General features: G+C 41.7%; 1 protein-coding gene across 2 annotated transcripts; it reads left to right on the top strand.

The window, feature by feature from the left end:
- Positions 1-307: 307 nt before the first annotated feature.
- LOC119730490 lies at positions 308-12,131 on the top strand. Of its 2 annotated transcripts, none has more exons than XM_038203441.1 (4): positions 308-427; positions 4,320-4,391; positions 6,797-6,873; positions 7,577-12,131. In XM_038203441.1, the coding sequence occupies exons 2-4, from the start codon at positions 4,379-4,381 to the stop codon at positions 11,915-11,917; spliced, it is 4,431 nt and encodes a 1,476-aa protein (XP_038059369.1). In that variant the 5' UTR covers positions 308-427; positions 4,320-4,378; the 3' UTR covers positions 11,918-12,131. The 2 variants fall into 2 exon arrangements, with proteins under 2 accessions (XP_038059369.1, XP_038059368.1); XM_038203440.1 differs by having other exon boundaries at positions 308-431.
- The last annotated feature ends 1,904 nt before the right edge of the window (positions 12,132-14,035 follow it).

Raw genomic sequence — 14,035 nt, 5'->3', positions numbered from 1 at the left:
GTCAAAATGTGAAACAGACATACATATTCATATCAGTAAGATAAATATTCATGAAGATGAAATTTTAAAATCGTTTAATAAGTTCGATGGGAATCAAAAGGTTTTGTGCACACCAGCTGGTTTTACATACAAACCTCACAAATTGAGGTCCAGCCGACTTCTCTTTATAATTGGGCATCGAAAAACACATAGTTGCAAAAGTCATGTTGGTGACATTTTTGCATTTATTTTAATATTAAAATTTCAATTATTATGCATGAGGGTGCATGAAGTGCCAATCGCGTATCGACACTAGTCTGTGGTGCATGATTCGGGGTACCAGACTGTAATAACCGCTAGCGGAAGATTTCAAAAGAAAATGCTTGATAATTGTGCTGCGAATATTTTGAAAGAAATCTCTCGATTTGTCTGCGATTTCTTCGTTTAAGTAGGTAATTCCAGGAAACCATATTTGTAACTTATAAAAATTGTAACTTATTTTTCAATGAATGTGTTCTTTGCAGAGAATGTTTGAAAAACACGGCACGATTGACGTCGGTTACGTATTTGTCATGTGTTTGTAAAGGGGAAGTCTTTTATTTCCGACATCTTCTACAAACTTCCAACAAAATCGTATTGACTCATGAATAAACATGATAAAAGACGGCGAGGAAAGAATCCCATATCTGGCCATCACTAATTTTTCCCTTAAGTGACCTGTCAGCCACCAGAAATTAATAATATGTCCTAAAAAAAAGTCAAATTTTGCAGGGAAAATATTGAAGTAGGCCTAGGCCTATTTGGAGAAAAAAAGGCTTAGAAATTTTCAGACGCAGTACGGTTTGTGCACAGGCATGACACTGACCATGGAGCAAGGCTTGCTCCATGCACTGACAGGGTGACACAATTAAGTGATGGCCAGATATGGGAATCTTTCCGACGGCGATTGTGGGGAAAAAATGTTGCAACCTGACGCCATTTCAGCGGTTGTGTACAAAGTCTATGGAGAGTCGAGACAATTTTCTAAGAGTACTTTCCTAACAAGATTACAAAATTGGAAATGTTTCTCAGTCCCAGATTCATGTCTTGTCATCATTGTATGATTTTTGCAATTACTGATCTTTATTGAGATGAAATTGATATATGAAGAAAAAAGCAGCGTCACATGCGTCAGGGTAAAACATTCTTTCCAAAAAATGTTGCAACCTGATGCTGCTTTTGTCTTCATACTCATAAGCCCGGTTCATACTTCACGCTAAAGCAAATGCGAAGCGAAATTCGTGACGTCAACAATACGTTCGAAGTGCGTCCACCATTGTTGACGACATGAATTTCGCTTCGCACTTGCTTTCGCGTGAAGTATGAACCGGGCTATAGTCATAGGCCTATATCATTTCAATGAGGGTCGTTCACTGCAAAAATGATGATAAGAATAGTCTGGGACTGAGAACAAAGAAAAACATTTCCAATTTTATTAGGAAATAATTAGAAATTTGTCTTGACTTTCCATAGGCTTTGTACACAATTGCGGATCGGAAGTGGCATCAGGTTGCAACATTTTTTCCAAATTGTGTAGTTAAGTTATGGGGAAGAAATGTTGCAACCAGACGCCACTTTTTTCTTCGTATATCAGCTCAAGGTCATTCATTGCTAAAAATGTCGGAAAGACATGAATCTGATTATTATATCTGGCATGTCTGGAACAGAAACATATCAAATTTTGTTGGGAAATACCTTGAAAATGCTCTCAGCTCTCCATAGACTTTGTACTCAACCAAAGAAGTGGCGTCAGGATACAACTTTTTTCTCTTTTTATTCCATCAAGATGTATTCTGTAACCAGTCTTATTGGTTTTGGTAGGCCTAAAATCGCACATGTCAAGTGTTTATTTCAGGCAGTGGATATTTCGCCGGATCTGGCTTAAACAATAATGGTACTGAACATGCGTAGTCAAGTTTTTTTGGACTTTAAAAATGTTACAGTGACAAATTCCTTTCTCGTGTTCCATGCCAACATTCCATGTGACTTTGTAACCATGAGATGGGAATCAGACCATTTACAAAATGTATCATGTTTACAATTTCAGACTTTATTGCCCTTTTTTGTTTGCTCTTCAGCTTAAAAGAATCCTTTGAAAGTTTGAAATCCTCCCCTTATGGAAGGATGATTTGGGAGGATTTAGAAGGGTTATTTTTAGCACTTAGTTTTGTTCAAGTTAGAGTCAGTCGTGTTTTTATCATTACAAAATGGCTTAATATCAACCTAGAGCAGACTTCTCTTAATTCCAATGACACCATATTTGGTAATTTTCAACTGTATCTTTTTGTAGAAAATGTGATTTTGTACAGTTAATGCAACGTGGTGCAATGCGGTTTTGCCAATTCACGGTGCATTGCGGTGATCGCCATTGTTATTTTCACGTTGCATTTTGTCAAAATTTCCCTCAAAAAATCGAAACCCTGGCCTCTATCCAGACTGGGACCAGGAGTGCTCTGAAACGTGCAAAGCTTAATCAGGCCAACTTTACTCACTCTTTAGCCAGCAAATTTCTCCAAAAATTCCATTGTGCAAAGAAAAGGTCCTCAGTATTTCACCAACCAAATTTGAAGACTCAATTCAATTTTTCAAGGAGACATTTCTTCAATATTTTGCACATGAGAGGGAAGTCAAGTGATTTCAAAATGAGGCTAAAGACTGGTACATGTCCAACCATGGTTCACCTATTTGAAAAGACTGACCTCTTCATTCAGTGTCAATAGTCTGGTGGCTTGACTATGGAGAAATGTGTAGTATTAGAGACTAGTTTTTGGTTCATGCAACGTTTCTTTTGGCACAGTTGATTGATGCAGTACTGAAGCGGTGTTGGACTGGTTGTTTCAGGTGGCAGTCTATTTTCTTGTATTGCATGTTTTTAATACCTAAGTTATTATAAGATGGAATTTTGCGTTGGGGTGATATAAATCAAATTAGGTTTTGCCCTTCACCGACGTTTAAACACTGTATACTCAGTGTGTTACCTCCCGAGTAAATGTTGGAAAAATCACACGGGTGGGACTCGAATCCATGACCTCCTGCTTTCTAGTGCAGATGTCTTACCACTCGACCACTGAGCTAATGGGATCGGTTGGAGGGCAAAACCTAATTTGATTTATATCACACCGACGCAAAATTCCATCTTATAATAGTTTATGCAGTACCCGTACATCAGATTCAAACCAGCCAACCGATCCCATTAGCTCAGTGGTCGAGTGGTAAGACATCTGCACTAGAAAGCAGGAGGTCGTGGGTTCGAGTCCCACCCGAGTGATTTTTCCAACTTTCACTCGGGAGGTAACACACTGAGTATACAGTGTTTAAATGTCGGTGAAGGGCAAAACCTAATTTGATAAATACCTTAAGTTTTGGGACTCTCATACACAGTATAAGTATTGAGAGTCCCAAAGTTTCGGATTAGCCTCTATCTATATGATTCTTCTGTTGGTTTTAAATGTCACTAACTAGGTCATGACTTATCATTCCCATATTCAAACACTAACTCCCCCTCTCTCACTGAGGGAGAAATACCCTCTTGGTCCAAATTTATCAGGTGACAGATTTGAATAGTTCTGTAAATTGGGCTCATATCGGTGCAATTGACAGGCTGTGGTAGTTTTGTTAACTGAGGGTCAGGGTACCATACCTTGACTGACATAATGATGGGTCAGCGCTGGTGAGTGCCTGTCAATGATGGATTTAGTTCAGTAACAGTGAATGCACACAAGGTTCACTCATGCATGTCCCAGCAAACAAAGGCATTGCCCTCTACAATGGCTGCTATGCAAGTTCTAGCAGTATTCAGTGTCTGCACCCTACAATGTATCTATCAAACTTGGGAAATCGGGTTAGCATAGTGCTACTTTCCTCGCCTGCGGCCTTCCACCGCTGTGACCCGGGTTCGAATCCCGCCTGGGCCAATATGTGGATTGGGTTTTCAGTCCCTACCTGATTCCGTGGGTTTTCCCCAGAATATTCTCCTGGGCTTTTCCTCCCACCGCTTAAACTGTAATTTTTTTTCTCATTGTCTTCTCTCCACAGGTTCTTCAGGCTTGCGAACTACAGTGCCTAGGGCGCTTTTGAGGAATCCTTGGTTTCATTACCAGAAATAATTAATAATAGTTTATGATAATAACAATCCTCCGGCAACAGGTTTGGGCAGTTCTTTGGTTTAATCCGTAGGGATTCTGCCAGTTGGTGACCAGCCTGTATATGGGAGACAAAGTGTATAGATTTTTTTGACGGTTTGTGACAGTTCTAACATTGTGAGGATTTTAATGACTATTTTCTTTGAACATTCTGTGCAGGTTCATCCTAACGTGGAGGAGTTTATACACTCTTATAACATCACAGACTGCCATCGAGGATGGAGTTGCCAGGTATGATACTAAACAGGAAAAACCAAATATCTATAACTCCCTAGGCCTTTTTGCTAGGATGTAGCCTCAATCCTGCAAAATCCTCCAATTGGCCTCATGGAAAAATAGCATATAGCCTCAATCCTGCAAATTCCTCCGTTATTTCTTGAATATGGTCCATGGAGGGATGACCACTGCCTGAATCCTGCAAAATCCTCCGGCTATGTCTGTCAATAGGCTGAGGCAGAGGCAGTGACATCCTGGAGCAGTGCGGAGGATGTCAAGTATAATCAAGGACTAAATTTATGCACGGCTGGGCATAAACAACACAAGGTCCGGCCCAAGACCTTGACACAGTGCGTACTCCGAAATCAGCAACGCACTTTTGCCATGTAACCTCAATCCTGCAAATTCCTCCAATTTGCAAAAAGGATTTTGGAGGATTCAGGGCAGTTAGGGTTAATGTGCAATTCCACTGTTATAAAAGGAAGTGTAATGTTATTTTCATACCAACCTACCGGGATAATTTTTTAGGGCGTCACTTTAAACACACAATTTTTTGGTGCTCTAACATTGCACACTATTTGTGGGCCTGTGAGCAAAAGAGGTTCACAGTTCACAGGGTGCAGGAAACAGGGTTCGAAATTAGCGGTAGCTCGCTAGCCAAATGCTAGTCAAAACAGCGGCGGGCTAGTCAAACTATTCCTTAAGTAGCCCGGCTGGCAAGTCAACAAATTATTGGGATATGGCAAAGATGAAAGTACAGGAAGAAATTAATCATGAAATTCAGAAAGCAAACCTGTATCAATTTTTGTATAATTTTATCAACTGTTTTAAAGGGTTAAATTATCATTTCTGTTTTTAAAAACACTGACAAAATTGCCTCAGAATAGATTAAAAAAATCAGTTGGAAATGGGTAAAACAAATTTTACTTACAACCTATTTTTGTACCTAGGTCTCCATGTTCGATCACGTCTGTTTTCACTTCGCGTACTTGAGTAAAAACGAAAATGATAATTACGCAACATTTACCTACCTACATCTGATGGATTCTATATTTATTCAGGATCGTTTGAATCAATCTTGAATACATATCTTTTTAATGGTCAATTTAGATTTGTTTGTAAATGAAAATATATCCTTCAAGTTTGTTGAAATAAATGTCCGCCACAAAATTATTTCATAAAATTGCATGCTTGAACGAGTGATCGAGTTCCACAAGTCCACACGGAACTTTTCGGAATTGAGAGGACAATTTTTGGCACGATATTTCTCTTTTGTGTCATGCGATTTGTCTGTTTCCATAAAATTCTGAGGGTGATTTTTTTAAAGAAATCAATATACCAAAACTACAGGGTGAGTAAAAAAACACACCAAATGTCGGGACCATTGTTTTAGTGAAGTTCTGCATGTAGCACTTTCAAAATCTAGGATATGAAAGCCCAATTCATAAGCTTTCTTTTAGTACAAGAATCATTTGAATCACTCATGTACATGTACTTTGCAAGTGTAAACACAACCGCTGTTTTAAGGTTCTGTCCATGGATCACAAAAAGTTCAGTGTTCTTTCAGCAATGCAAAAACAAATCACATACATGTAAGGATGTGTTTGAATTGTTTTCGTTTTGCTGAAAGAACGCATTTTTTTTGTGATCTGTGGACAGAACTTTAAAACGGTGGTTGTGGTTAAAACTCCTTCACTTAAAAAGTACATGACTGATTTGAATGATTCTTGTACTAAAAGAAAGCTTATGAATTGAGCTTTCATATCCTAGATTTTGAAAGTGCACCATGCAGAACTTCACCACTCACCCTGTAATTTACAAATTCTGACTTTTCAAGGGACCCTGAAGCGCGCCACTAGGGGTAAACTTTAAGGCTCTATACGCACTTTACATGCATGTATGCACATTGTTGTTTATGAGACACTCTATAAAAGAAACAAAAACATGCAGGCTAGTGAAAATGCCCAGGGGCTATATTAAGAGTCTGTTTAACAGTAGCCCGGCTGGCTAGTGAACAAAAAAGTTAAGGTTGAACCCTGCAGGAAATGTGAACGTTTTGTGGACTTCCCACATGCACACAATGATCTCACTTCTCTGGAAAACAGTTGTAGATGTTTTGGGGTTAGGATTATCCATTGCAAAAATGAAGAGGAACAGTCAAGGCAAATTTCGTTGCAGACTCGGTGCAATTTTTTCTAAAAACTTGGGGACACTCGGTGAACGTTTTGTGGACTTGCCCACGTGCACACAATGATCTCACTTCTCTGGAAAACAGTTGTAGATGTTTTGGGGCTAGGATTATCCATTGCAAAAATGAAGAGGAACAGTCAAGGCAAATTTCGTTGCAGACTCGGTGCAATTTTTTTCTAAAAACTCGGGGACACTGGGACTTAAAGATTTCCATTTGATTATTTTCACAGCGTTTCGTGGATCAACTATCGTCACCACAGCGCTTGTACATAGTTCTTCCCCACCGGGCTTTGTTGCTGATGAAAAGGTAAGTTCCAAGAATCACAGGGGCCTATATGCAGGCATGTAACTTTTCCTGGGATCCGCTGATTTCCTCGTTTTTTTTTTACTTCTCATGAATGCGATTACAAAGTGAAAACACTGTACAAAGTCTTGTGTGGTTGGAATGTCCTCGTTTTGCCTAAATTCCCAGTTGCACGCCTGTATAGGGTCACTGCTGTGCACTCAGTGCATGTCTTCCACCTCATTAGTGACAAAGAGTTTATACATGACGGACAGTCAGACACTGAAAGTGTTTTGCTTAACCCTAACTCCCTACTGAGCTCTACTAAGAACTGTACCAATTCCGCCAAAATCCATCACTGACTCTGCTTCACATAATGCTTCAGGACCAATTAGCCGAAATCCACCACAGACCACCACTACAATAGGTGGACTTTGATGGACTTGGTACAGATGGCTTGTCTTGTAAAGATACCGTGAGTGTGGGCATGTCAGTATGATCAAGAGCAAGAGGTTTTGGGGAAGGAAGAGGGCAGATAAGGGTCTAGGCGCAAAAATCTAGTTGGTGTAGAGGTTGGTCCTTTGCTGTTCCTTTTACCCTCTGTTGACCAATCCGAGTTAGAAATGTAAACCCTCACCGGTAGCAAGGACTAAAAGGTCTCTATCGTAACAAATTAATGCCAAGAGAAATGTGTTCAAAGACTTTCATCTCCACTTTCCCTTGCTAGGATTTGTCGCCCAATGGACGAGTCAAACCTCACAATGGTTGCGTGGTGCGACAAAACGACAAGATCATCCTCTTGAAAAGAGTCTACACCTCGCCTGTCAGACGCTCGTCCAGAGTCCGCCGGAAAGGCTGTGCGGTTCTGCACAGGTCAAAGGTCAAGCACAGGCACTCGGACCCAGCGGAATATCCCAAGTCAGCCATACGGACCACCAAACATTTCACCAGAAGTTATCCCAAATCAGCTGGCACAACACCCGTGAGAACTAAAAACCGAGGGGATGGCAACAGAAACGGGAACTGTCCACACGCCACCCCTGATGTACCTGTCACTCCCAACAATCCTGCCACCCCTAGTCCCACCAAACTAGACTTTACCTCCCCTGACCACATCACGCTTTCGGATAACCTCACCGAGGCTGACTTTTTCAGGTTGGATGGCACTCCGAAGCGTCGGTTGGTGGTAAGGATAACTGAGACACCAGAGATCAAGAAAAAGCTTGCAGAAATCAGCAGGCCACAGTTCTCCACACGCACAGAACTCAGTGAGATGTTAGAGAAAGACCGTGTCTCAAGAGACAAGGAGGATGCTCTTAGTATCAATCCTCTAAGTGATGATGACTGTTCGGATGGTTCTAAATGTTGTGAAGACTTCAACAACCAACGGTTTGACATTGATCCTCATGATGTTCCGTTTGATGCCTCAGACCAGGGGAAGAGCAAGGATAATCTTAAAGACTTCATCGTTGGCAAGAAAGCATCAGCACCAGAGAGAAGACCACTGCAAATGCAGCAAGCTGTCCCTACGGATGACAGTCTCTTGGAATTTGTCTTGGATTCCGAATCGTCGTCATCAAATAGTCTAGACATGGAGCTTGATGATTACCAAACTGCCAGCATTGAGAGTGCCCTGAATGGTTCTGGATCAGATGTGGAATCAATCAATGGCAGTGACGATCTCAAGGATACCAGAGATCATGCCGATGAAGTACTATGCATCAGTCCCCTTCCATTTGAAACATCAGACTCCGCCCGTGAACAGTTCCCTCTCCCAGAAGGTGGAGAATCTCACCGCCTCCATCTGGGTTCTCCGGAATTCTTGCCTATAGATCAGAATGAATCTCTGGATGCGTTTATGGTCACACCAGAACATTCCTCATCGGATGAATCGGAAACTTTCTGTGAAGACTTTCTAGTTGAGGATCCTTCTGTCAGTAACAGTGCCGGCAGTTCTGTGTCATCTAGAAGTCCTGTGACCATTGTCGACACGCATCTTGATGAGAGGAACCAGTTCAATACAAGTGTGTCCCCAGCTTCTCAGAAGAAACTCCAGAAATTAAACTGTTTGCCTCCAGTCAATGGTATGAGGGACGTGTCAGTTATGCGAGTCTCACTGTCCCCCTCGGCCTTTGTGCCGGTGAACAGAATTGACACAAAAGTCTTTGATAGTGCCAACCTGCTGGATGATGTATGCATCGTGAACCTCACTCCAAGTCACAAGGTTTACAACAACATGAAGGGTAAGGAGCCATCCCCAACGTACGCATCGCAAGCAAATTCTGAATCTCCATGCTCGCCGGGGAATACATCGTATGTGAGCAAACACACTGAGCCTGAGTGCTGTGGACAACGTGCTTCATCCAGACAGTCTCCACTGAAAACCAAGTCTTGCGTTAAGTCACCCAGCCCTGGCGTGTCTTCCAAGATCTTTCCAAACCATCACGATGACTTCCAGGATTTCTCAGAGTTTGACTTTTCAAGTGCCCAGGGTCCGCTTCTTCCTCAAACTTTCAGTCCTGTTGAAGTCACTCAGAAACTGTCAGATACAGGCCCTAGAAGCATCCCTACCAAGTCACCAAGTGATGAAGGTGACCTTGAGAGGAACAGTTCCAAGTCTCAATTTAGCGGGAAGTCTTCTACCGCAGAAGAAACATCTCTATACCATTCCAGTCCTTCTGATCCTTCTGATGACGTAAACTTGACCATGCGAGAACAAGCAAAATGCAGCAAGTGGATAGAAATGTTAGAAAGTGATGAAGATTACCACGAAAAGTCTTCACAGAAAGGCGTCGTTCCTGAATCAGAGGAGCAGTGGATGTCTGCTTCATATTTTCTCATGAATGAGCATCACAAGCCTTCCGGGAAGAAAAAGTCGGAGAGAACTGTCCAGCGGAGAAGCTCAATGAGAATCGCTAAAAGGATGTCGCTGCTGACTCTGGAAGCTGACATCAAAAACACTGACCAAACAGATGCCGATGATTCTAAGCAGGCTGAGGTCTCAGAGGTCCATTGCTCCAAGACTTCAGAAGCTGTGCCAAAGCAAAGAAAGGGCTTTGTCAAAGAAAACATGACAGTCGTCAGGAGGAGAGGACGTCCTCCCTCAAAACGGCCACAAGTTTTAGATGGTGCCAGCACCGAACTTGACAAGGGTGCTGAAAATGTTGAGAATTCTTCAAGCTTTTCAGGCTCAGCCGAAGAAATTGAGAAGACAATCCCTCAAGTGCCTTCATCATTCATTCCCACTGGTCTCAACTCTGACGAGAAACTCCAATGCCAGTTTGACACGGATTGCACTGTCGCTGAAGACCACTCCAAACCAAAGAAAAAGGCAGTTAAAAAATGGGACAGGCAATCAAGACGATGCTCAGCAAGACTGAATCCTATCATCCTTCCGTTGATCAGCAAAAGCCCGAGCCCTGTTACATCTAATAACTCAAGTTCAAGCAAACTCTTACGTGAAGAATCGGAGCTGTGCAACACAGCCCAGCCTTTGACAAATCCCAGTTGCTCTGACCCAGTTTCAACAGAGGAAGAATTTCAGTGCCAGTTTGATGATGTCACAGACCCTGTCAAAACAAAACCTAAGACCAAGAAACCACACAAGCAACCAAGGCGACGATCGTCAAGACTTGTTCCTATTGTCCTACCGCTCAGTTGTGAAAGCCCCACCGCTAATGCGTCAGATTTAGAAGATATGACATCCAAAAGTGACGACTTGGATCGTGTCTCATCAAACTCAAAATCTGCTGAATCTACAAGTGTTTCAGCACAAAGTGTTTCAGTAAATGAAAATTCTGAATGCTTTTCAGTTGCACCTGTTCCTGAAGGTACAGAAACTGATTCAACGTCAGCTTCTGAATGCATTGCATCATCTGGAGAAGAGGAGAGAACAAGAGATAAGGGTAAAAGGAGACGGAGGAGATCGGCCCGCTTACTCCAGTTGTCCATGATCAGTCTGGATGAGGATCAATCCGCAATGGACCAGACTTTGCTCAGGATCCCGTCTGATCCTGAGAAAGGAAACACCGACATCAATGGGGAAGGCATGTCCATTGTCGGCAGTAATTCAGTGTGGTCTGATGTAGAAGAAGGAAACAGAGACACTGTCACATTTGATGGGGACAAGGCCAAGACCGACTTATATAAAGTAATTTCTTGGAACGGAGCTTCTTACATTCCTGATGAAATGTCAGTTGATGTCGACACGCAGTCTACAACAATCAAGGATCTTCCAGAAGTGTCAGGTTCGCTTGATGATGCCATCACAGTCTCAGGGGAAGATGCTAATCCTGAAAAGAGACCTAGACGAAGGAAGTCTTCAGTGCTGAGCTACTCGGAGAAGACAAAGGAATCCAAACTCAAGAAGTATAGTAAGACAAAGGAAGAGACGGTTAAGCAACTGTACCTGAAGCGAGGCGAGAACAAGCCACTCAAACCCAACAATCTGGAGACAATCTTCGAAGAGCTTCACTTCAGCAAGATAGGCAGTCCTCTTTATTCAGGCTCCAGGAAATGTAAACGGGCTGTCAACTTCCCCGAGCATCCATGGCTGCCCCGCAAGAAAAAGAAAACACCAAACAAAAGTGGCCGATCCAAGGGCAAGAAGAAGACGTCCAAAGATCCCAATATTGACAAGAAGCTTGAGGCTTTACTAGCTGAATGGACTCCTGCATCACCTGCTTCAAGTAGTGCCTCGTCTGACTACCAAGCAGATGATCCCTCCCAGCACTGTGACATTGAAAATGGATCCAGCATTTCACAATCCGACAGCGACAATTCAACTTACAGGTCGTCTCTAAATCCCACTCCTGATATATCCCTAATCTTCGGTGTAAACAAAGTTGCGCACGTACAGCAGGCAGAGAACCCAGTCCCTCAGAAACTCAGACTGAATGGTGAAATGGGGGAACTTGAGGAAACTTCACCCAAAAAGCCCAAGAGGGACACACCATTTAAAGGATCGGGCCCCTCTGGAAGTTACGGTGCTTTATTGAACAGACTGATGAAGAAGAAAAGAGTGGTTAGTCGTGTTGGTGAAATACATGATGAAGCAGTCCAAGAATAGAGCCTTTGCCATGGCAAGCATGTTGGAGGTGCACTGCTTTGTTTCACAGGGATAGTATACAAATATTGAGCGGCTCAGCATGAAATGGGAGGAATATTATCGCAAGGTAAAAATCTGGACTTTTTCATTTCACGAGGCGAAGCCGAGTGAACTGGAGAAGTCCAAGATTTTACAGAGGGATAATATTCCTCCCATTTCACAGTTTAAAGCCACCCAATATTTGTTTTATATAAGGCCAAAAAAAAAAAATACTCGGTCTCTGGTCAGCGCGCGCTTCGATTTTAATCATTTTTTTCAAATTACCACGGAAACTACAACAGCGCCCTCTATTGCCGAGCCTCCTCAAATTATGGAGGACACCAATGTACATGTATAATGAGGACACAAAAAAGCAAAATAGTACCCACCTTGTCTGTACAATACAAGCTTGAAAAAAAATAAAGCCGCATCAATTCCGGAACTTCGGTCTGACCAGAGACCGACTATTTTTTTTTTGGGCCTGACATATAGATCCTTGTCATTTGATATATTTGAACTTTTATTTCAATACAAAATTGGTGAAAAATGTATTTCTCTCTTCCAAACCACTCCTTCACGAAAATGTTTGAACCCAACGCTGTTAGCGCTGGCTCTTTGGAACAAAACGCTCAACGCGCAAACCAGCATGCAGTTCCACACAAATACCGCATCATTGAACAAGAATGATCCTAACTGTTCAATAGTATTTCCCATTCCCCATGGGCGGATAGTACTTTTTGAGCCCCGGCGTGTATGGCAGTAATAACGAATGACACGTGATGTGAGTTCCACCGATCAAATGACAAGGATCTGTATGTCGGTTATATAAACATAAATAGAGAAGGACCCTTTGTGCCACCATTGTTACTGAATAATTTAACAAAGGACCCCTCCAAGATGGCTGTTATATGCAAAGCTCCTATGGGTTTCTCTCAAATGACGTCACTTACTACAGATTGTCACGTGCGTCGGCATTTTGGGTGTCAAATTTTCGTGACGTACATCGGCTGCGCCATATTTCAAAGAATTTTGTAATTTTCCTACAAAGATGGCATCTTATGAGAGAGATCTATGCATGTAGGTTTATAAGGCATTGCTGGTTGGGCAATGTGAATGTCTCCATGCATAAATAAAACAGGGCACTGAGTGAAGACAAATTTTTGATAAATACTCTTCAAGAACAACTTGAAAAATAACAGTCTGAAGGTGCTGATATTTTTGGCTCAATCATAAACCAGACACAAAAAGCATTTGAGAATATTTTCAACATTTGTGTACAGTTTTCAAGAAATGCGGAAATCTTTTCAAACAAGAATAATCCAAATTTCAGGATATTTTTGAAAGTGACTCAAACGTGACTTTATTTGATAGGGGATAACAGAGGCATTTTCTCCCCACATTTTCTTCAAAACCGAGTTTGTATTCAAATGAAGGATTGCATGTACAACTGTTCATACAGCAAGAAGTGTTACTCAATATTGCTTACAAACGAGTGACGATGTGCATGTCATAATCCAGCCTAGGCCCAGTGTCATAATGTCACTAGTGATATAGTTTATGTTAACAAAAAAAACAGAAAATTCATGCAGACACAAAATGTGTTTTCAGCAAAGAAATCCCTTGGTCATGAAGACTCAAAGACTTCCCATCATTGAGGTTGTTTCTTCCAAGCTATCAGTGCTTACATGTACACTCTTTGTTATGCTGTCAGCTTTTGGTTACATGTACATGTATATAGTTGTGTTCCCTAACGTGGCGCACTTCGAAGCTTACCCAACTTTCCTCGTGTAGTGTTGCCAGACCTCTTTGTTGATAAACCTCAAATTCATGCAGTGAAATACTGGTACTTTTACCTTTTTAATGCTTGCTATTTAACCTCTGTGAACAATTTCGGTTTCATACAATTTAATCCGAAATGCAAAAACGGTCGCGTCCGGAAATTGGGCACAAATTGGCGGAGTGTTCCCTAACGTGGCGCACTTGAATAAATCTCAGAAAATTCCATATTAACATTTAAGAATTTCTGTAAACTTGATAAATTCTGATAAATCATTATTATCTTTACTTACAAACCCAGCCAGATGTTTGTCAGAAAATTAT

This window comes from Patiria miniata, unplaced genomic scaffold (assembly GCF_015706575.1).
Source record: "Patiria miniata isolate m_02_andy unplaced genomic scaffold, ASM1570657v1 HiC_scaffold_22, whole genome shotgun sequence".
In the NCBI taxonomy this organism is placed as follows: Eukaryota; Metazoa; Echinodermata; class Asteroidea; order Valvatida; family Asterinidae; genus Patiria; species Patiria miniata.
This window is presented reverse-complemented; position numbering and strand designations above follow the sequence as displayed.